Source organism: Nothobranchius furzeri, chromosome 6, assembly GCF_043380555.1.
Source record: "Nothobranchius furzeri strain GRZ-AD chromosome 6, NfurGRZ-RIMD1, whole genome shotgun sequence".
Lineage (NCBI taxonomy): Eukaryota > Metazoa > Chordata > Actinopteri > Cyprinodontiformes > Nothobranchiidae > Nothobranchius > Nothobranchius furzeri.
Window position 1 is genome coordinate 41561925 of NC_091746.1, and position 24459 is coordinate 41586383.

At 40.9% G+C, this 24459-nt stretch overlaps 1 protein-coding gene across 11 annotated transcripts in view; it reads right to left on the reverse strand.

The window, feature by feature from the left end:
• Window positions 1-24459, reverse strand: part of vav2 (vav 2 guanine nucleotide exchange factor) — a 286917-nt gene that overhangs the window by 172852 nt on the left and 89606 nt on the right. For all 11 annotated transcript variants that reach the window (XM_015975985.3, XM_015975978.3, XM_015975950.3 and 8 more), the window contains exon 2: window positions 19429-19545. In XM_015975985.3, coding sequence (XP_015831471.1) covers window positions 19429-19545 — 117 coding nt within the window. The remainder of the gene's footprint in view (window positions 1-19428; window positions 19546-24459) is intronic.

Genomic DNA, 24459 nt, shown 5'->3' on the forward strand with positions numbered 1-24459 from the left:
CCTAAATAATCGTGATCTCAATTTCAGTCACCATAATCATGATTATTATTTTTGCCATAATCGAGCAGCCCTACATCAGATGTAGTTTTTCTTCTTCCTGTTCAATTCTCATTTGGCTCCTTGTGAGATCTGGACTCTTGGATGGAAACGTATAGCCCTAAAGATAAAGGAAATATTTATGAAGTGGTTGCAGCCCTTTCAGATTGGATCTGGTAACTGATTTGTGTCGTTTAAGGTCTGACACAAGCCGAGTGCTGCTATCAGCGTTCCATCCTCAGAGCCGAGGCTGAAACCAAGGTCCTTAATCACAAAAGGTACAACAGTGTCCGAAAGAGTAAACACAGCCCTACCACGGGAGAAATAATATTAACACTGCCCTTTCTCCATCCCTGCTTTAAGTTTCTCCTTCAGATACGTTCCTTTCTGTAGGATTATCTCACCTGTCTTACACTCGACCTCTGGTAAAGTTTTCAGCCCGTATCTGCTTGTACCAAACATCCCAGTTCTCTGCATGTCCTCTCACTTCACCATGCTGTCTGTCCGTTTTAACCTTACATACTCAGATTTTTAAGCTGTGCTCGACAGTTTGGGGAATCTCAGAGCACAAAAGTCAGTTGAAGAAAAGGGCAGGAATACATTATTTAATTATTTTTTTTTGTTTCCAAAGGTTAAAAAATGAGATTTATTTTCCACCATCATAAAATATCAAAATTGCTCTTGGTTAGATTTCTGGTCATTTCAGCTGGGATCCAGAACTCTTTCGTTTTGGTCCCTAATCCCAGTATCCTCCTCCCTCCCCCACCGTGATCCTTGGGGGAGCATCCAGAGGCAAACTAATTTCCTCTCCCTGAAGACTTACTGCTCTCATCAAGCTCGTATCCCTCCTCTTTGTCAATCTTTTAACCTAATCTCCACAATGCAGTCTCTGGCAGGATGGCTGTGTTTGCTTTGTCCAGAGTCGGGCCCTGGCTGGGTCTGTGATGATGAGCAGGTAGCTTTAAGGGAACTCACTCTGTTGGTAATTGGATGCAAGACGGACCAGCCGCAGTGTGGGGGTATGAGGTCCAAAAACAAGAAGCTGAGAGTAATTCCACAGGGTTGCTTCTGTTTGTTCACATTTACAGTTCTCCCAGAAAAGGCATGAAGTACAAGTTGGATGCATGTGCGGCCATATTTGTTAAACAATACAACAACATTTTTTTGTTTTATTTTTAAAGATTTCTCAAATTATTTTACTGATTTTGTGACTAAAAGTTTAACTGTCAAAATAAAATCAGTGAACCTGAGTGATTTTAAATTATTATAGATTTTGGATGTTAAATATTTTGGCAGTGGAATTTATAAGAACCAACAGCAATTTTGTCTCAAAATATCCATGATCCATCCATTTTCTTCCACTTATCAGGAGCTGGGTTGTGGGGGCAGCAGCCTAAGCAGAGAAGCTCAGACTTCCCTCTCCCCGGTCACTTGGGCCAGGTCTTCCGGGGGAATCCCAAGGTGTTCCTTGGCCAGGTGAGAGACATAGTCCCTCCACCGTGTCCTGGGTCTCCCTTTAGGTCTCCTCCCGGTTGGACGTGACCGGAAAACCTCACCAGGGAGGCGTCCAGGAGGCATCCTAATCAGATGCCTGAGCCACCTCAGCTGGCTCCTCTCAATGTTGAGGAGCAGCAGGTCTACTCTGAGCCCCTCTCGGATGACAGAGCTTCTCACCCAATCTCTAAAGGAAAGCCCAGCCACCCTGCGGAGAAAACTCATTAAAGCCGCTTGTATCATTAATCTCGTTCTTTCGGTCACTACCCAAAGCTCGTGACCATAGGTGAGGGTAGGAACGTAGATCGACCGGTAAATCGAGAGCTTTGCCTTCTGACTCAGCTCTCTCTTCACCATGACAGACCGGTACAACGCCCGCATCACTGCAGATGCAGCACCAATCCGCCTATCGATCTAACGCTCCAGCTTTCCCTCACTCGTGAACAAGACCCTGAGATACTTAAACTCCTCCACTTGAGGCATGACCTCGTCCCTGACCCGGAGAAGGCATTCTACCCTTTTCCGACTCAAAACCATGGTCTCAGATTTAGAGGAGCTGATTCTCATCCCACCCATCTCAAAATATCCTAAATACATTTTAGTTTGTTGGGAAATTTACCTTTTATTTTGTTTTTAATTTTGTTGCCAACTCCTCTCAAAGTGGGCTGCACAGTGATTAGAGCTGTTGCCTTGCAGCAAGAAGGTCCTGGGTTCGCTTCCCAGCCTGGGATCTTTCTGCATGGAGTCTGCATGTTCTCCGTGTGCATGCGTGGGTTCTCTCCGGGTGCTCCGGCTTCCTCCCACAGTCCAAAAACATGACTGTTAGGTTGATTGTTCTGCTCCTTAGGTGTGAGTGTGTGTGTGCGTGATTGTTTGTCCTGTGTGTCGCTGTGTTGCCCTGTGATGGACTGGCTCTTAGTGTACCCCGCCTGATTGCCCGTTGACCGCTGGAGATAGACACCAGCCCCCCCACGACCCTACGTGGATTCAAAAAATGGATGGATGGACTCCTCTCAAAGTCACCTCACGGTTTTTGGCCTTCCTAACTCATGGAAACAAACATGATCTTGCTGAAAGATGGGGTCTAGAAGTCCTCTGTGACTATTTTGAGAGAAAGGGTTTGGATACGTTCAGCCACACGAGAGTGAGAACATGCATTTTTACAAGGAAATTGAGAAACCTTGCAAATGTTTAGAGACATGTCTTTTTTTACTTCCTCAGGATTGGCATCTTTAAATTAGTTCCAGAAACCAAAATGTATCACAAAATTGTTATAAGAAAATAAAACCAACATTTTAGTGAAAAAATGTGATAGCGTGCCCTTTAACCACCGTCTACAATATTATATTCTGTTCCTCAAAGATCACTCAGATGAAGTCTATTTTCCCAACTTAAACTATTTTTTGTCTCATCAAATCTACTTAATTAGCCTCGGCTTCAGACTATTCCTTTTCACCTCCATCAGTGCGCCCCAGGGCAGCTGTGGCTACATCGTAGCTCATCACCATCAGTGTGTGAATGGATGAATGACAAACTGTAGTGTAAAGCGCTTTGGAGTCCTCTGAGTCTGAAAGGCGGCATACCAGTGCAGCTCATTTATCATTGTAATTCATCATTTTTGGTTACAGTGATTGCACATTCTTCTGGCGAGATATATATATATATATATATATATATATATATATATATATATATTTACTTTATTATGTTACATGGCAAAATGTAACCGAAATAAAGTTAAACTTCTAGAAACTATGACCCTCCTGTATGATATGCCACTGCTTGGCCGCTATCACTCAGATGGTTTCATTATTCCTACATAGAAAAACTTCTTGTTGAAAATTCTCTTGTGTTGTGTATTATCAAGAATGTAATAATCTACACTCCGTTTTATTGCTCCTCTGAGTGGGAAAACTTTTGCCTTTGCCGAATAAACCACATAAAAACCGTGGATCATTGCAACTTGTTACGACGCACCTGCAGAGAAATAAATGAACAGAAGCTGAGAGGAGGGAATCGGTTTAGTGGCCACTGCAGGGGACGCCGACGAGGCCGGGCAAGCGCCCCCAACACAGCACAATAAGAACGCCGCCTGTTTGTTTTTTATCACCTGTGCTGAATTACAGCTCCATGTGCAAAGCTACGGCAGGAGAAGTCTAGCAAACAGAGACCAGAAGTGGGAGAAGGGTTTAAAGGAAAGTGAAAGCATCAATCTGCATCTGACTGCATGATGGGAGTTTAAAACATGAGATGAGAAAATGAAGCCGTGGGCGGAGAACATCTTGACCATGTGATGAAGAATCTGTCCGAGGAGGGAGGCAGATTACCGGCATCCATTAAAGAGAAGTGAACCAAGCACACTCCAAATGTGTTGCTCCAACTTTGGGTGATACATGCCGTGGGTAATGAGACCAAGTCGTCTACTCAGACTCATTTCCTTTTACAGCTCTGTTATAAGAGGAATCAGAGAGTACCGACTCCAGCAGAGACTTTGTGGCCTCAGCGTGTGTGTGTGTGTGTGTGTGTGTGTGTGTGTGTGTATGTCACCCTGAACACTGATGTGCTCCTATTGATGAACTGAACCGTACAAAACAAAATGACAAATTTAATGGCTTCCACAGACAGTGCTGTCAGTGTTTCGATTGAGTGAAGTGATTATTTCCACTTCCACATTTATGCACATCTGACAAGGTAATTTCTACTCAGAGAAAGAGATAATGCCACATTTATGTGCTTGAATGAACCTTTTGTACAGATATGGAAAATGACTCTGGCATTATACTAATAATACCGGCTGTCTTGTTGTGTGGTTTTGTTTTCCTGGTGTGTACTTTAACACCTTTATATTACATAAAGGCACCTGGCCTACAGAATAGTTTTACCTGAGTCTTAAAGTTAAAGTAAAAATAAGGTATTATTGACTTTGGTCATCTAAAGGCGGTACTTTGCTGTGACTAGTTGCAGACACAAAATTGTAAGGAAATACACAAAATGTCTGGAATCAGGTTGGTACTTACGATCTACTGACTGAATATTTTATTTGTATAAGTTGTGCAAATCTCTTGTAATTCAGTCACAAAGGGTCTAAATGATGTCAGTTTTTAATCATTGCAGTTAGGTGGCCATCCTCTCCTGGAGTTGTCCCACATTCATCTAACTTTCAGACTTCAAGAAGCTTAGTTGGCATTAGTTCTGGATGACCGTGATGACTCTTACTATTTTCCCTCAAAAACTTAGAAATCAGGAACCCTTGAAAACTTCAGACAATTTAGAAAGTCCCTTGCAATCTTTTTTCTTCCAAGTTTTTGACAACGGCAGCTCAAATTCTGGATTATGCTTCTCCTTACTCAGGAACCGAACACACATTTTAAGGGTGTCCGGGAATTTCTAGGGAAAATTAAACGGATAAAGCTACAAAGCTCTGTTGTAAAAATTTTATCAAAACAAATCGCCCATTTACAGTAAAGGGATTAAACCTTTCCGATTTCAGTTTCAAGCCAAATTATTGCTCCTTTCTTTAATTTGATACTAGCATGTTTTATTATTAGAGCTGCACAGTGTTGCAGTGGTTTGCAGCAAGAAAGTCCAGGGTTCGACTCCCGAATCCCAGCCTGGGGTCTTTCTGTACATGCGCTGGTTCTCTCCGGGTACTCCGGCTTCCTCCCACAGACGGTCAGGTTGATTGGTTTCTCAACTTGTCCTCAGGCGTTAGTGTGTGTGTATGTTTGCATTGTTGATTGTCCTGTGTGTCCCCGTGTTATCCTGCATTGGTTTTGCAACCTGTCCAGGGTGTACCCCGCCTGTTAGCCCTTATGTTCCTTCCACAGCAAACTAGTTGAAGGTGTCCTCACTTGTGCACAAAAACATCACAGTCAATCATCAAAGCACCAAGATGCAACTTCAAACACACTACTTGTTGGTGGTCATAATGTTGTGGAGGACTGCTGTTGCCAAGGATCTCTGTTGTTTTTTAGTAGGATGCTAGAACTCTGAGGTGTCTGACTTCTCATAACACTGAACTGATGTCAGGAGAGCTGAGAGCTCCAGCTCGGCCCTATTAGAGTCTCAGCCAAACCTTAATGACTGGCTGCTGGTTCCGACAGTGAACACATGGTCCATTTACACAGCAGGGTGCCACAGTCTGCCACAGCTTTTCTTTCTGTCTACACCTACAGACACCGCTGGTCCATCCTCCTCACCTGGTATCAGTGTTGATAGTACAGCACTCTAACTTCCAATGAACAAAAACTTCCTGATTTGAATCAGACAACCGTAAACAACAACTGGATTTTTGTTTTTTATATTTTGTGATAAACAACTATTCTGGCGCCAATGTGTCTGCAATTCACTTTTCTCCCAAAATAACAAAATCGGGGACTAAACCAAGGCACTAGCAAATATTTCTATGTGTTATTTATTTATTTATTATTTTTTTTGCTTTTAGTATAAATATGTCACTATTACATAATCAAAGTGTATTGGAAAAATGCATTCAATTCATTTCACCTCAATAACTCTGATTTATCGCCAAATGGGCTGCATTTAAAATGGTGCATAACCCATATAAAATGAAAAAGAGCTTCTTTTTAAAGGATTTTATTCCTTTTTCGAGCGAGTGATTCCTCAGAGAATGTACCTGCCCATCATAGCATGTGCCTGTGGGGTCCTTAGGGGGAGGAACTGGGGGAGGGGAAATAATGAGCGCTCACACAGTCTCTCTCAGTGGGTGCTCTTCCCATTTATCCTCTACGCTTTAGTCATGCTATGGTGAAAATATGCCACCCCGACAACTGGGGAACGCCCTCCAGTGACTGACGCCTCATGATTCAGAAACGGGAAGAACGGCTTGTGATAGCACCTCAGCAGCCTTTTGGGTACTCTGCACTTTCAGCTAACAGCACAACAGTGAGCTGAGACACTTCAAAGAGTCAGGCTGAGATACTGATCTCACGCCAAATCTCATTGTCTCGATATTTCACTTTCTCTGGCAGCAGACTGTAACGTTCCCCGCAACTCAAAACAAAAGAGGTCGATTATTTCCACAATGAGCTTAATGCCGCACCGGGCTTTTAAAGTCAAATAAACAGTTTTTTATGCATCACATTGCTTTCTCTGTGCCTTTATTCTCTACTTGTGGATTTAAATGACACTGAGTGTTGGCAGACGGAGACGGGCTGCATAATAAAACAGGAGGGAGAGAAACAAATGAAGACAAAACACCCACTGTGGTTAAAATGTCCTGACGGGGGAACAAAAGCTGTTTCTTCAGAGTTAAAAATAGAAGCATAAACTTGCAGCAGGACACAGTAACCTTTACTCTCAAAAGGAACAAGCCACATAATAAGTGAAACAATGAAAGAAAAGATCACATAACAATCAGTCATTTCTAATATATTAACATGATAATCCCTAGATTGAGATTTGTGACATTTGTAACGTCCAGCAATGGCCAGTTTTAGGTACAGTTTGACCTTTCAACATCCATTCAACATCTGGTCAAACAGGAGACACAAGACTGCATGTGTTCCCTTTAAATGAGCCTGACTTCATACCAGCTGGAGCTCACAGACTCTGCTGACAACAATAACTTTCTTCCCCAAGGTCTCCACATAAGGAACACTCCAGCTCAGATCAGTTGCTAAATTCAAGAATGATTTCCTAAATCAATATTCTTCCATGACTTATAGATAATCATTAAATAAACATTTGTTTATTGCTACTTATAACAATTATATTATAATGAAATGCTTCATTAATCTGTGCTCAATGATTGAAGTTTGAAATGAATGTTATGTCTACAATGATTGCAATGTGGTTCCGCATGTTTATATGGCAAAGGTCATAACATCTGTACTCACACCATAATAAGTAAGGTTACATTAAACTCTGACACATAAATAGTCTTTTACCCAGTCAGAACATCCGGTCAAAGAAGATGTGTTTTTCAGTTGTCTTGGTAACATCTCTCAAGCATGTCAGTCTTTGATTGGCTGTGCAAATCATAACATCAAAACCTTAAAACTGGGTTACCCTGTGTGATTCGGTAGTTCTACAGAAAGTTTCAGACCGGCCATCTGAAGCACACCTCTTTAACCATCAAAGATTTTGACACGTCGTCAAAACCTTTGTGCACCTGCAAAGCTGATGAACAACAGCCCCTGCAGAACAAAGCTGATATTGTTCAACTCCCTAAGAGTTATTCCTGAGACGCAAGCTAGTCCAACCTGTGTGCCTGGTGACATCTCGGGACTGGGGAAGTCGGTACATGTGGTCAATCTACTGGACCTGGGTGCCCCGAGGTCATCCGACCTCTCTGACCTCCGGATCCGCGACGAGGGTCTCCATAAGGGTGAGGTAGAACACAGTGAGTGCGTTTACATGCAGCCAGTAACCCTTTTAAAACTCGAATATTCACAATAACCCAGTTCCGCAGGTCCTTTTAAACACTGCCAAAAACCCGGATATGCTCATAACCGGGTTTTTTAAAACCCGGTTACTACACCTGGGGTAACCCTTTTCTAACCCGAATGTTTGGTCGTGTAAACGCATATCGGTATACCCCCATCAAAGCGTGTGTTCTGCGCATGCTCTGTTCGCAAGGAATCTTGGTCTTTTGAGTAGCGAGACGTCTTGTATGCGCCAGAACTCCGGAAGTAAACAACAAGTTGGGAGCAACATGGCGAGTCGCGGCACAGCACCACACTTTTGGAGTGACGAGGAAACTAAAGCGCAAACAAACGCGGTCGCTATCTCTTCCGAACTGGGAAAAATGTTGTTGTTTTCACGGATACTGGAACGAGAAGAACCGGAAATGACGCATATTGCGTCTGGACGTAGTCCATACGTCCTGATGCTACCCCAACGTCCGCATTTAAATCGGGTTATGCAAGTTAGGGGTAACTCTTTCTATTTATGCTTGTAAACGGGTTATTCTGATCAACTCAGAAACTCGAATACCGACCTTAACCCGATCATAACCCGGATATTGGCTGCATGTAAACGTAGTCTGTGAAGATTGCGTCTGATGTGCTTCTGATGATAGCAACTTCATAGCTTAGCGCAAACCAAATTATTTTACATCCAGACTCAGCTCTTCTAGATATGGAGGTTCTGATTAACACCGCATTGGCACATAGTTATACATCACATTTAATTCCATCCACTCGGTAAATGCTTAGTTAACTAGTCATGTTTTAATTGTTTATAAAATAAATTCTTACTTTTATAAACCTGACTCTTTTCTGATTCAAAATGAAGTGTGTACAATTACTTTAATAAAGCAAAAGTCCAAGAATCTTCTGATAAACACAATAAAGAACAAGCAGGGTTGATTTTTTATATTTAAATAGAGTATCACAGCTTATAAGTCATAAGTAGAGGTAATATATATTTTGAGGTGATAAAGCACTCAATTTGCCAACGCTACACATTTTATCAATTTTGGGACAGATAATCTCATTTTAAGGCCTTAAAATCTACTATGTGAAAACACATTTGGAATAAAGACAATTAAAATGGATTACATTGTAAAATACTGTAACTTTTAACATCTGGATGTGATCCAACACATTTTCACATTTTACAAGGAGATTCTGAAGAAACATATTATGGTTGATGCAGCCTCTACTTACAACTTTATTGCAGAATAAAATCCAAAAATCCCACAAACTTCCATTAGCTTTGGTTAGCTTAGTTAGTTTGTAGCAGCGAGCAATGGGGGGCTGAGATCCCCAATATTCAGTGTGTAAATAAACCTCATACTGTTCTACAAATGTGTGTGAATTCTATTAAATCCTGAATGGAAACTTATTCCAGTTGAAAAGGCAAAAACAACAGGGGTCCTCATCCACATTCCAAAAAACTGAATCCCTAAAATTTCCTGCCACATGGATTCACTTGCCTTATTTGACCAGCATAGTTAAAACTTTGGTGGTGAATTTTGATAGAAATCTATCATTTCACCTTCATCTTAAGAAAGGATGGTTTTCCTTTTTCCGGTTAAGGAAGATTGGTAATTTCCAATATTGAGATGAAAATAATTACCGACGACCTGGCTCCCTGTTTAGGTAGGATTATGACAAAAATAATAGTTCTACAATGCATTTTATGTCATCTGTACAAAATATAGCGTGACTTAAGTTCTTTGTGCAATGCTTTTATTTTACAAAGTGATTAACGTAAGTGGGTTACATTACAAAAAAAATAAAAACTAGAAAAGTGTCAATTCAATGGTTTGTAGGTATATTTTTAAGCATCCTGATAAAACGCAGAATGTTGTGTTGTACCTTTTATTTTTTGTTAATAATCTTATACTTAGGATAATTTTAAATAAATAGTAGAATTTTTTTTCATGTAACATATAAATATGGTCAAATGATTAAACAGGACATTCAAAAGGAAAAACATGAAGGGGGGGGGGGGGGGGGGGGGCGCTAACATATCACAGGGCTGTAATATATTGGCACCCTCTAACAGCAGAATAAAGTCCAATGGGTAAAAATAAACAGTGGCCTGTCTGAACAGGTTATAGCTCATCCCTCCATCACAACTCACCCCTTTGTTTACTTTCGGTGTGAACTCAAGTTCACATAGGCATTTCTCTCCCAGACAGCAACCACCTGTTTCCACAGGTAAAACAGTAACGAGCAGTGGGACTAATGAGGATGCAGCAGCAAAGCGTGGAGGGAGAGAGAGGTTCTAAAACGCAGTGGGGGGGGAGGAAGTTCCCCATTTATAATTCATGTCAGGAGAAATATCATCACCGCTGCACCGTTTTGGAATGAATTATTGATTGGATCTTGGAAGCTTTATGTAAAAACATGCAGTCAGATGGGGGGGCCTGATGGACAGTTAAGTAAAGTTGGAGGACACAAGGATGGCAGAAAATGACAAAGACATTTGCTGAGGCAGACAGGAGAGCCCGCAGCAGGAGAGAAGAACTCTTGTTGGAGAGAAACATAATCTAGGGCGACAGTTCCTGTTCCATTGTATGTAACTTAACTACTTTGTCAGGTGTACTGAAGCTCTGATCAAAATGTTTTGTTTATGTAATCTTGTAATTCAAGATTAGATATATGCTGATACTGTGTGTCTGTAAATTATTTAGATTTCCTCCCCATTTTTTATAGCACAGAGTTGCCACTTGTAGAGGAGAATGACACAAACAAAATTAAAATGAATGCATCGGAAGTTTGGTACAGGATCAGACTGCAGGGAGACAAGATGAATCACTGAAGCTGAGTCGTTATTCCTGTAATTCACGATTTAAAACAACAGCCATTGCTTTCAAAAAGTATTTATTGACTTGTGATCTATATTTGTTGGACATGGCTGCAAATAGGAGTTAAATACCACCAGGTCCATAAACTATGTAAGTCAACAATACCCGGTTTTACAAAACAATGCCGTCAATTAGCTGCAACGCTGAAGCGGCATCATGTGCATTAGGTTGTTTTTAAGTGGTCAGTTAGACAATTATTGCAATATTATTACCAAGAGAGGCCACGTTGCCTGCTGGTGGCGGTGACGCCTGTGCTCGGCAGCCTCGCCTCCGTCAGTGCGCACCAGGGCAGCTGTGGCGACATCGTAGCTCATCTCCACCAGTGTGTAAATGTGTGTGTGAATGACTGGTTGTGTTGTAAAGCGCCTTGGGGGGTTCCGGGACTCTAGAAGGTGCTATATCAAATGCAGGCATTTACCATTTACCATAAACGAATGCTGCAAAATTCACGCATTGCCATGTCGGCATGGCGCGTTTAGAAGGCACACCGTTGCGGTGATATTACACTGATTTGCCAGCACTGTGTGTCTTCTAAAAAGGGCTTATGTGAATATGAGGTTGTCAGTCTCATTGAACCAGTCTGCTCTAAATAAATTATTATTTTTTTGTTAGTTTCTTTTTGTACTTTAGCTCATTAAAGAATTGGAGCAATTTTATGACACAAATTATATAAACCCATGGGAAGTGAGTCAACAATAGAGATCAGGAGCTGAGTGTTGCCAGATTACACCAGTATTCAAACCCTAACACACACACACACACACACACACACACACACACACACACACACACACACACACACACACACACACACACACACACACACACACACACACGTGTAAACAAATTTAGCTATAAAACTTTACCCTCCACTTGAAAACAGAAAGTAATCTCTTAAAAAAGCACTTGGCCTTTGACAGTAAAGGACTACAGCAGAGGCTGTGGTCGCTAATGGAAGGAGACAAATTCATCTGAAATGTTGACCCCAGCTGCTTGACCCTTGAACCGTTCTCCATCACTTACTGCACTCTCTCCGGCTCTAGCCTGACAGGCATGGATGGCTACCTTTTCCAACACATATGTGAATCAATAGCAACACTATCACACCATGAGTGTAACCTTCCACGGTGAGTGGACAGTGTAACCCGCCCTGTCCAACGTGTACATGCTTCAGTGGGAAAGATATAATATAGAAAATGCCAACTAACTATTGAAAACATTAAAGTAGCTTTCCGGAGTTTTCTACTTTCAGAAATGATGTACGATTTTTCAGAAATCTGTAAAAGTAATTATCTTATCATGTACTCTGATATAATTTAAGCAATTCGTCTTTTTAATTATTTTTTTGCTAAGCACGCCCCCTGACTGCAGAGCTCCGTGCAATAGGAAACTGAGCGCCGACCAGAACTAACAGATAGCGTTAGACTACCGCTTAGATGCTTCAAATTTAAGGAATACCTCAGCTGATGCAGAGTTGATGAACTTTTCACGGACAAGTAAGTCTCTAAAATGTACAGTAAATATATGAAAACACAGCATGACATGAGAATAATACTTGTAAAACAACGTGTTTTAGCTCTGTTTGTCGGCTACAGAAGCACATTTATGAACAGAAACGTGAAGTCGCCACCTTAAAAAAACAGAGCGACAGACATTTTGTGTGATATGCTGGTCAGCCACTAGATGGTGCCATCGGATAAGAGAAATAATCCGGAAAGAGACTAAGTTTATTTTATACTTCTCAGTTAGCTCCGAAAGGGAGAGACGCACAATCATGACAGAGTCGTTTTACTCTCAGACTTCTCAGTCAGCCCCGCCAAGACAACAGAGGGCGTAGCGCTGTTCTGAGGTATCCTGCCACCATTACAGTCACGTATCCGGTCCACGATAGTGCATTTACTATTGTGTTTACATTGTTTTAATGTATTTCAGAGCCTTTTCAACAAAAACAGATTTGTCCCTCATTCTCCTCCACCTCATCACACGATCAGCACCTCTAAACTCACGATTCTTGTCTTTACCGTCCACGAATTAGACGCTTGCTGCATATCTTTGTACTCCTTCAGTCACGGGTGAATAAATATTCACATTTTCATACTTTGCCCGCAATGCATTCTTCAATCATGTCTGCTGCAAATTTTTAATTTTTTTTTCGGAGAAATTAGGCTTTAAAGGCAGATATTGTTTGCTTAATGAATAGATAGAACTTGTTTTGAAGAATAACTAACTTTAGTGCAAAAAAGAACATGAACATTTTTACAGCTTCAAGGCAATTTTTTGTCCATTCAATGACATCTTTCAAGTGTGTAAATACACTACAACCAAAAATTACTGCAAGAAGATGAAAATGTTTATTACATGTTTGATCATTCAGGGGAAAACTAAATTAACACCATGCTGAGCTGAGGGTGTAAAACAGAGGCCTCAGATAGGCAGGCTGACGGTGGCCGTGGCACGCTCCAGATGTTAGCAGCACTGGGCGTGGATGCTAAAGAGCTCGCTATTTTCAGCCACAGAGCACAGGAAAGGAAATGAAAGGAGCAGAGTTCAGTGCGCACGGATTTCAGGGCAGCACAGAGGGTAATCAAACACCACCGTCCAACGGCAATCACGCCGTCTCGACACAATAGTGGCTCGCCTGCCGCTGGCCCGGCCTTATCACAACACTCACAGTGAGAGAGGTGTGAGAGGAATGAGTGGGAAGTGGTGGACAGTGAGGAAGAGGAGGAGATGGATGGGGGAAGTGAGAGGAGGAGAAAAGCAGCTGAAAAAGGAGCAGTTGGTACAAATTAAATCATGGGGCTGGGTGTTGTTTGAACCGAGTTTCCTTCATATTACAACTCACCATCTGTTTGGAGGTGTGTTTTGTGATTTGGGTGGAAGATTGATGTGAAATGAGCTGTGCTGTGGATCAGAACAGAAGAACACGGTCGCTTCGGGGAAACTTCAGTCTACGGCTGCATGCTTTTAGCTGCGCAGTTTTGCAAATTTCGCATTTAAATTAGCAACTTTATGACTTTTTCTCTGCAACTAAATCATTTTACTGTCACTTCAATTATCTCCACCAAGTGACAGCTGTGGGGAAGGACACACTTCCATTCCAATGCAGCTCACAAACTAAAATCAATCCACCTTGACACTGTACCATCCACTCAATACGCATCACTTTGAAGGCCCGGACACTTCACAAGTCGGCCGTGACACTGAGGCGGGTTTCGGTGACGCCAGATGCTGTTTTTGCATTTCAGTTCAATGCTGCAATTCCCTTTAATGAAGACGACAAATCTGTCAGAAGGCTTCTTCCTTCCGCCACTGCTCCGCGCTCGCAGACGGAAAATTACCAAACTGTTGGTAGATGGTTAACAGGTGCAGGCTAATTATGCTAATCATGGCAACAGCCAAATAAACTGATTGCCATGTTCATTTAAATGACAGCAATGTTCCTTTGGTGGCTAATTAAAAAAGGTTGGGAGAAAGGAAACGAGGCGGCATGGTTTGGGAGAGAGGGAGGTGTTTAAATAAAAGCCTTCTCTGGGGTCTACTGTAATAAGCTGTATTTCATTGGTTTAATGATGTCATAATGAATTACTAATGATGGGGGAGGGGTTAAGGTGCAAACGGGCAGTGTGAAAGAATGTGCACCAAAAAAAGAGAAAGAAAATGCTCATAGATTTAACATCTGCAAAAGAGTGCTAACAAGGGAGCTGGAGTTAATACAGCATGTGGCTTTTGGTGCTCCTGGAAGAAATGACTAAAGTAATGAAAATAAAAATTAGTAGAGGACATCAAGTAGGTTATGTGCTCCATTTGTTTTAATACTAGCTCCAATGAGGAAGGGAAGGGGGAGGTTTCGAAGGTGCAATTATTTTTTATCAGCACCGGGACCTGACAACCTTGGTTTCCCTTATTCCTGTGACCCAGGAACAGGCATCATTAGAGGAACCAGGGGCCAGAAGAGTTGACCTGTAGGTCCCCTGGCAGCCAGTGTGGCGATGTGAAAGGTGAATAAGGGCTGATTAATGTTTATAGAAGCAGCAGCTATTGAAAACCCCCCGCCGTGCCCTCTTTGGCTTAATTTTTTTTTTTTTTTACTCACAACAGTTAACTCAAGCTCTATTTTGTTCAGACCCATCACCCCAAATGTTTTTGATTTGTTTGATTTACATAGCTTTAATTCACAATAAAGGTCTTCACAGGGTACCATACTTTATGCTTTAGTTCAGGGGTACCCAAATAGTAGTACCCGAGGGCAAGATAGAAATCTTTCAATGAGTTGGTGGGGTGGGCCGGGGGATTGGGGGGTTAAGGTACTTTTCCAGGGGAACTACTCAGTAACTCGGACAGGTCCAGCTTGTATTACCACAGTTCCCAAGAGCATGATTTGGTATTTTCCCTCAGCTTTCTCCCCTATTTTTAGTCCCTGCTCCATTGAGATACCTGGCAAGTCTGAGTCGAGCCGGCATTACGATTCTGGCTGCTGATTAGCTAGTGGGCGGAGTCACTGGTTGCTCTGGAGTTTTCTGCCCTCTGTATTGCTGTCAGCAGCCATTTCCTGGTTCAGACTTGGACAAAAAGCCATCAAACAGATAAAAATATCCAGCAATACCACTAATTTTCAGCTGAGTTGTGTTTCTGTGGAGCATACAGGCTACCTTACACTGTTTACCAATCCCCTCATGCTGTGTATGTCACCTGTAAAAATTGCTGATCTGAGGTGGTTTTTGAGTAGGGCTGCACAATATTAGGAAAGCCTGCGACATTTGATAACAGTGATTAATATTGCGATGATGATATTACTTGCGATAAATAAAAACTTCACTCAGTAACAAAAATAATCAAAAACAAAGAAATAAAAATATAAAAATGAGAAAAGCAGAAGATGTGAGGAAAGGGGAAAAGAAAATGATCAAGAAAAGGCTTTATGTGGATCCCGGGAAAAGCAGAGTCAGCAAAAAGAGCAGAACAAAGCTAACTCGGGTGTTTGCTAACCATTCAAATTAAGTGCCGTCCGCCTCGGGGGCGGGCATCTGACCTATGAGAACCCACCCAATTGGCCAAATGGTTGAAGAGCTCTATTTGATTTGTTAAAAAAAACATAATGCTTCGGTTTGATTGACAGAATGCATTATGTTTAGCAAACATTTGAGCTGACCATTGATTGCAATTTTTGTCTGATCTTTGCGATATGCATATTATGCATGCTGATATCGCGATAACGATACATTTACGATATATTGTGCAGCCCTATTTTTAGAAAGTAAGAATAGAAAACTAATTATTAAACACATATTGGCATCACTTGGGTGGAATGACACTCAGCTGCTAATGGAGAAAATAAAAGTGGCACTTTTCCTATTCCCAAGTTTAATTGAAATAGTTATCGTTTTGCACAGAAAATGTTTAAAATGTAAGCATGCATGAGAGGGGGACACAACATAAATCGGTATCTGAAATTGAGAGTGAGACAACTTTGAGACAACTTTGGTATAAATACATAGTTTCCCCCAGAAAATAAGTTAAGCCTGGCGGATTCGGCAGTCGGGGGGTGGGGGGTGGGGGGGGTGGGGGGGGGGGGGGGGGGTTGCACACACGTTCCGCTGCTGTTTCTCACCAGTATCAGCTGATGGAGGCTCTAGTTTCGTTGCGCCGTTCGTGTCAGCGGACACGGTAGGGTCGGGGAGGGGGGCAGGGCATGACGCTTAGCCTGGCGGGTGGCCAATCAAAGCCTGGCAGGCCGCCAGGCTTATAAAGCTCTGGGGGAAACCCTGAAATAATAGGGATGTCCCAATACAACTTTTTCACTTCCGATACGATACCGAAATTGCAGTCATTGACGATACCAATATCAATCTGATATGATATCAGCACAAATCATACATACTTTTACCAATGTCGGAGTGTGGAATGTATAAAAGGCTTGATCAAGTGATATTACTCAATTGGAGAACAAGAGCCAATAACAGTAAGTATGAAAAAAATGACAATTTTTTTCTTAACCATTGGTTGCAAATATGGGAATGTTAACACACTGCTTATATCAGAGATTTGTGATGCCGTCCGATAAAATCCGATACACTGTTTTTGGGCCTATATCGAATTAATTCCAATATCGATATCAGAACAGGACATCCCTAATAAATAGCATTAGCTTTAATTCTCTAATATATTAGATTATATTATTGTTTTTACTCCTAAATTAGTTTATAAAAAAGTGCAAAAACGAAAAATAAAAAAAAACATTGCATTTTGTTTCTGGATTTGGAAGTTAAACAGTTATCAGAGGTTCAATAAATGCATTTTTGTAAATAAGCTGAACGATGATTACACCAGTTTGTGGACTGTAGTATGTTCTCTCTTCTCTCTCTCTCTCTCTCTCTCTCTCTCTCTCTCTCTCTCTCTCTCTCTCTCTCTCTCTCTCTCTCTCTCTCTCTCTCTCTCTCTCTCTCTCTCTCTCTCTCTCTCTCTCTCTCTCTCTCTCTCTCTCTCTCTCTCTCTCTCTCTCTCTCTCTCTCTCTCTCTCTCGCACACACACACACACACACACACTGGCATGCATGCACGCACACACATGTGCACACGTACATAAATTAAAACAGTGTCAGGGTGAAAAAAGAACATCTCTGCTACAAAAGAAAGGGCTACAGAGACTTAACTACAGAAATATAAGAAATGCCTTTAAACTGTGTTTATGAGTCATTCATGCTATTTAAATTTGAGCTACATCAGAAGGATCTTCTCCATTCAATATATTATAATGTGATGTTTGGCCTTAATGGAAAATCAATAGCGAGACAAGCCCGCCACTGCTGAGACCATACTAAAGCAATTTCTAAATTGACATATGGAGGGTCGGTGTGATTGATTCTGACTGCTGTTGGATTTTAATACCATTCACTGCGAGCTCATTGACTGTCAGACATCGTCTTGTGGTTTATCTACAAACTGCCAAGTGAGTCCTTGTCTCCTTTTTCTTCTCTCTCATCCTTTTTTCTCCCTTATTTTCCAACCATTCATCTCAGTCCAGGCCTGGGAGAGTGGATAAGTTGGATTACACCAGATATTATAGATAAACGAGGAGATGACTTTCCGCAAATGCATTCTCGTGGTAATCAATCTTATAGGACATAACACGGTTTATTCATATCTCACCTCAGAAAAGTATTCCCCTGCTTTAGTGCAACCACATGCTCAATCAGCTGAAAGACTTTTACCATCAAGATTCACAGCTGCATCAGGTGTCATCGTCAGTTTGATGTGTTAATTCAAATCCTTGTTTTAACAAAGCATGAGCTGTTTCCTGCCTTGTATGCCACTGTGTGAAATATCTGCTTTTACCTTAACCTGCACTACAAACCACTTTTTTGCGAAGGGATTTATCAATTTCTCAAAAATACTTGACAATAAAAGATCCATTTTAAAATTATTTTTCACCATTTTCAAGCACGGTATTATTTAACCCTTCTTAGTTCTGCTCCAGAGTCAGCTCAGATGTTTACAGGCTTAGCGCCCAGCATTTACAATCTGGGGTTAAAACGATGACCCATTTCCATCCACCCATCCATTTCGCCAACACTTATATGGACCTGGATCAAAGAGACAGCAGGTTGATCCTGCCATGTGTGCTTCTCCCCAGATATGTCAACCAGCTGGGGGTTGTCCAGGTGCTTTTCCTGGACCTGGAGTTTTCCAAAAGTGTCTAGATTAGGTAGGAAATTGGCCCAGACAACCATGAGAGAGAGGATTCTCTGTGGGAATCCAAGAAAGTGTTAAACTACATCAAGTGAGTCATTTTAAGAGAGCTAAAAATTAAAAGAGCAAACTGATTAATTACTTGGACTAATAGAGATGTGCTCCAACTCAAAGCGCAGTAAGGTTTTGTATGGATACGTCTTCCCAAGTCTTGGTCTTTTCAAGAGTAGGAATGACTGTTTTGAGGTAATTCCACATTTCAATCCTTTCAACAATCACAAGCATCCACTCTGACCTCCTGTTATAACTATATATAAATGTATTCAAGTCTCATATGGAATTAAAGAAATAACCAGTCAGCTCTAGCATATTCTCAAATTCAGCACAAGGCCACAGTTTCAAAACCAATAAAAAGCCCCCTAAAACGTTAATTAGCAGTAATAGGCAAATGATATTACAGTTGAAAATGTAGAAATATGTCCAACACAAGTGAACACAGAGCGGGGCAATGATCACATCAACACTGAAGTCAAGGTTCAAGGTTTCTTGTTCTCTCTTGATTAAAGCAAATTAACTGCTACACAAGAGCAACGTCTTAATGTTTTATTTGGTCTAGTCGATTTCAACAAAATGATACAAGATTCCCAATAGATCAGTTCAACTTTAGCACCAGTTTTTTTTACTTATTTACTGGCTGGAACTGGTCCTTTTGGAAGTCAAAACCTCAAAGAGGTTAAGATTAAAAACCCATGAAGTTAATCCAAATCTGGGGTCTATTCCTTCCGTATTTCCTCCCAGTTTAACCAAACCTGACCTGATTGTGAAACTAATAGTGCAGCTCAGCTTCGAGCAAGTGCCAAAAACACATTTAACCGATTGAACCGCATGTTAAGTGGGTAAAACATGTGATGGAGGAATGTTTCACTCACCTTGCCAAAGTCTCTCACATCAAAAAGGTCGAACGGGTCGAACAACTCGCTGTTCCGCAAGCCAAACTTGTCGTGACAAACCTTGAGAAATGTCCGGATGTTCTTCAGACACAGAAACTAGAGGAAGAAAAAAAATGGAAACGGTATAAGCTTCCAATATATCTTGACATTGTTGACTAATCGACCGTGCTTTTGCTTATTTAGTCAATAGGAAGATAGATGCTACATCTTCAACCAGCTCCACATAATCCAAAACTTAGTGTTTTTACAAGAGTATGCTGTTTTAGGATTATTTTCTAGAAAGGTTTCTCTGTGAATTTTATTATAAATGTGTATTTAGCTTAAATGTTGAATATAGAAGACAAACACCATAGCATCATCTAGTGTGTGGAGGTTGTAGTTGCAACAATAGAACAAAGTTTCCAGCCGCTAGGATGTCAGGTTCGCTATGACGTGACCAGTCAGCACCATGTCCAGTGATGAATAGTACACGGTAAGGACTAACTTCTACTAATATGTTTATTTTACAACAGTATTTACTGTTAGAACATCTTCTGGGCTCAGAAGCAGCTGCTAGATTAGCCGAGTCCACCATTTTCCACAGTGCCAGTCTCGCTGTGCCGATAGGACTGTTCTACGTATTTGGCAACTTGCAATGGTGCCCTCTATTGGCTGGTAGATGTAAACATGAACCCAGTGTTGTGCTCATAAAAATTAATATGTGGTTATTTTGATTAAAATATTGCTTTTAAAGGAAATACTGTACCTTCATGACTACCTCTAAACATCCTGTGGAGTTTTTTTTTAAATATAGCTTTTTATTAAATTGTTCCATATTCAACCTTTAAGGTTTATTGTAAATGGCCATTGAAGCGACTGTATTTGTTGAATAAAAAAGAACCAATGGGCCAAAAAAACTGGAAAAAAATTCTGTACCTGCAGCAAGAATTGGCTGCACTGATTTTTAAAGATATTCCGTAAAAAAAATGTCAATCCACCTCAAGAATTTAACTAAGATTATCTGAAAAGCAATCTAGCAGTCTGTTTAATATTTCCTATTAATGCCACAGTAATCTAGTGAATATTTAATTTCCTATTAGATGTTGGCAACATTTCCTCTTGTATTAGTTATTATTCAACAGGATGCTGAGCACTCCCAGATGCCGTGAGCTGCCTCTCTGATCCAGACAGAAAGATTCACAGAGGAGCATGTCTCCTGACACTCTTTGAGTGGACTAAATGTCCTTAAACAAGCTCGCCAGCAAAGACCTGCCCTGGGGTCCAGCTGGCTCCAGACTGTGACCTCTTGTTAAAAGGTCACCGCTCTTCCAGTCCAACAAAAACAGAAATCCGATCACATTTAGGGAACGTTTGTGAATCCTTGAAACGTGAGATCAGAAGATGGGTGAGTAAAACAACTGTGCTTAAACATGGATCCCAACTCTCTGAACAACAAAAATGTCAACAAGCCTTTTTGTTTATCAATCATGAATTTCAAGCATGTTCTGTTTTACAAATTCCGATCATTTGTGAGAACTTGTTCTGCAAAACTCCACTGCCTGTAGCTGGTGGCTGAAATTAACAAAGAACAGGACTGATAAGCTGCCCTCGTCAGTTTAACAGGTGAAAAAAGCTCATTTCCTGTAGCTTTTCATCATCACTGGCTACAAAAAACAAAGCAGGAGACTGATAGTGTTTTTCAGAGTTATGAGTAGATGTCACATTTCTGCCCTAAATATTGATGGTCTCATCCCTAAAATATGCCATCACACAGAAAAACACTGGAGGCCGGGCCACAGATCCATTACAGCAGCATTGTAATGTAATTGAAAATCATACATGCGCCCATCTCCCATCTTTCTGTGTGTGAAGAACGCATTACCTAGAATGCAAATTCAGACGTTGCTCTGAATTCAGTTTTGTCTCTGCGCTTGGGCGATATGAGCTGACGGCCAGGGAAGCAGATTGCACTCACAAGAGATTTGAGGGAGAGAGAGAGAGAGAGAGAATACATATGGAACAAAATGCTTGATTGCCTTGATTCTGCTGAAAGCTTTGACAACATGCTTCATTTTTGTAATGGCTCTTGCGTAAGACCGGTGGAACAGCCAGCAGCCTTCAAAGTCACATTTCAAGTTGGGTTAATGTTAGCATGCCATCAGGGCAGCAACATTAGGATGTTTTAAGGGACAAGGGACAGGATGAAATAATAAAGCCTTTTCACCAATTCCCTCCATGTTTTGAATGCACACACTGTGAGGGGCATGGCTGCCTCAACAGTTACAGTGATGTAAGAGCTCTAAGTGGGCGGGGCTATCTATACCTTCCTAGAAAAAAAATGTAAACAGTGATATGATAGGAACACAAAAATTAGCCTCTATTTAATCTCATCAACTGAATCAGACACCTCCCACATAGATGTTAATCTTTCACAATAAAGCTGACATCATGAAGCAAAGAACACATTGAGTGTAATTACTTAAAAACAAAAATATGCTAACAATAGCATTTGTCATAGGTAAATTTTTTTTACGTCTACAAGACCTTTAATATCTACTTTGATCTATTCTGATCAATAAAAGAGGGTGTCATTGTCAATCTTAAATGGGTTGGAAGAGACAACATTTCAAGACGATACGCAAAATGTTCAGTTGGAAATGGAATCACCCTGAATGGGTACGTGCGAGACTTTAGTTTACGTCAAAATTGCAAACAAAATTTTCAACAATCTGATGAAAGAATCCTAATCATGTCTGAAATTCTTCTCAGTTTGCTATTTTTTAGCTCAGAAATGTATACTCTACATTTGTCTCCAATCTACAACTTGGCATCATGGCTTGCCAAACTCTTTACGTTGTCAATTTTTCACATTTCTTGAGTCGCCGACTCTCAGGTTCTGGGTGGTTTCCAGAAGAGATGACTTGTTGAGTGTTGTAAGAAAATGCATCTTGCAAAATTTTTGGCTATGGTCAAAAATCCAGTGTTTCTGTGTGACTCAGGAGAGAAAACTAAGACATTTTGGAAACTCTTAAAAGAAATGCTGTTTGTAATTTGTCACAGTCACAGTGAGGTACTAGTTTTATTTCAACCATTACTGGAAGAACCAAATCCTGAAGGGGTGTCTCATTTTAAAGGAGTTAGCATAAGTGAAGAAAACCTAAATCTATAGACCAGAACTGGACTTGTCTATAACGCTTCCCCATAATCATACTATTAATACCTGCAAGTAGTTCTTAATTAAAATCTGCATCAGATTGATGGTTTGACTTTGGGCAGCATTATCTGCATCTGCTTGACTAATTAGCTTTCACACTGCAAACCTCAGCTTGGTGTTGCCACCGCATTATTCAGTTTCCTGATATTTCAGTCGGCCTCGGCGGGCCACACCGGAGAGTCCCGCTGACTGATTCTCATTCATGTGGGCACATCAGCCCAGTCTCTGTGTCACTGGCGTGAAAGCCCATAAGAGAGACACACCGGCCTGGAAAGAGAATCGCAATTGGCTGGCTGAGCAAAGTGACATTTTCAGTTCAGATGAGGAGGTTATCGTGCCTGCAGATCCACTCCGCTTATTTTTCCCAGCCAAGATATGAAAAGGTAACATTTGCTGGAGTGGGCTGGAGACGGGAGAGAAAGAGGAGATGAACAAACAAAAAAAGAATGGCTCGGCAGATATGGATCAGGACGGGAAAGATGTGTTTGACATTCTAATGTGTGTTTGGTGATACGAGAGGCAGTGGCAGGTTAGGAAAAGATGTTATGATCCAAACAAGAATAAACAATAACAAATCAACTATTTGTGGAGTATATTGTGTTATGGGGAGTCTGAATGCACTCAGGAATGAACCGAACACAGTCCTCTCCTAAGGCCAAGGCTGAATAATCAATCTGGGATAACCTCTGACATCCAACGCCAGCAGCAGAAAATTCTCCTATTTCTGTTGCGAGTGGCTCTTATTCACCATATTAATAAAATATATTTTTGGTTTGTTCTAAAAGCAGGGGGAGTCAGTAATTTGGATAATTTACAGAAAATGAATGAAGAAGGGGTTAAACTTTTCTTGGTTTCAAACAAGCATGCCATTTATTTTCCTGCCATCAGCCTACAAACTTACTTGGTTTCATTAACTTGTTGCAGTGGTAAAGAATGCTTCATTTTAAATATTAAAGTAGATGTATCCATCCATCCTCCATCTTGGAAAACCCCTCCCACCAACTGCATCCCACTGTGGAGGCCATGGACAGCTCTTTTAGTGGCAGACTGACATCTCAGATGTAAAATAGAACACATCCCCCATGGCGGTAAGAGTGTATAACTCCTCCGTTAAACTGGTACTGGCATTATCCTTACACGCCAACACCAGTGCTATATTCAGTACGTGTGTAATACCCGGATGCACATTTGTATGCCTGTGTCATTTACGCTGTTTCTTTTTGGAAACTAAACTTTCTATTTTTCATTATTTAATTGCTGAAGGTTACAATAATAGCCTTTGTGTATTTACCTGTATTATTTATTTTCTATTCTCAAAGTGTATGTGATGTGAGTTTCCCCACTGTGGGATTAATAAAGTCTATTCTATTCTTCTATTGAACTGCTTTATTTAAATTGTGAGAGCGAGAAGAAGATGTTTACTAGCCAAAAGAACACGAGGATTATTTATAGCACATTCTTTAATATACTCAATAAGCACAGTCAATGTGTCACCAAGCAGCCACTTGATTACATAAAATTACTACTTTTTAGTTGGAGTCTCACAGTTTTTATACTTTTAACACATTTAAGTTTTGTCAAAACAGCAAATTAACTGTGATGCTTGGGTTAATATTTTTGCTGCTGTTAATCACAAAGTGTGTTAATAACGTCAATGTTTCCTCGTCCCTTTTATTGGGAGGGTCTCAATGGAGCCAGATCACAACATAAGTGTTTTAAAGGTGCTATAGATCAAGGGACCTCCTCCCTGAAAATCCTTGCAAACATTTTTGGAAACACGCTCACAAATACCTTTCGCAATTTGTCACTTATCACCC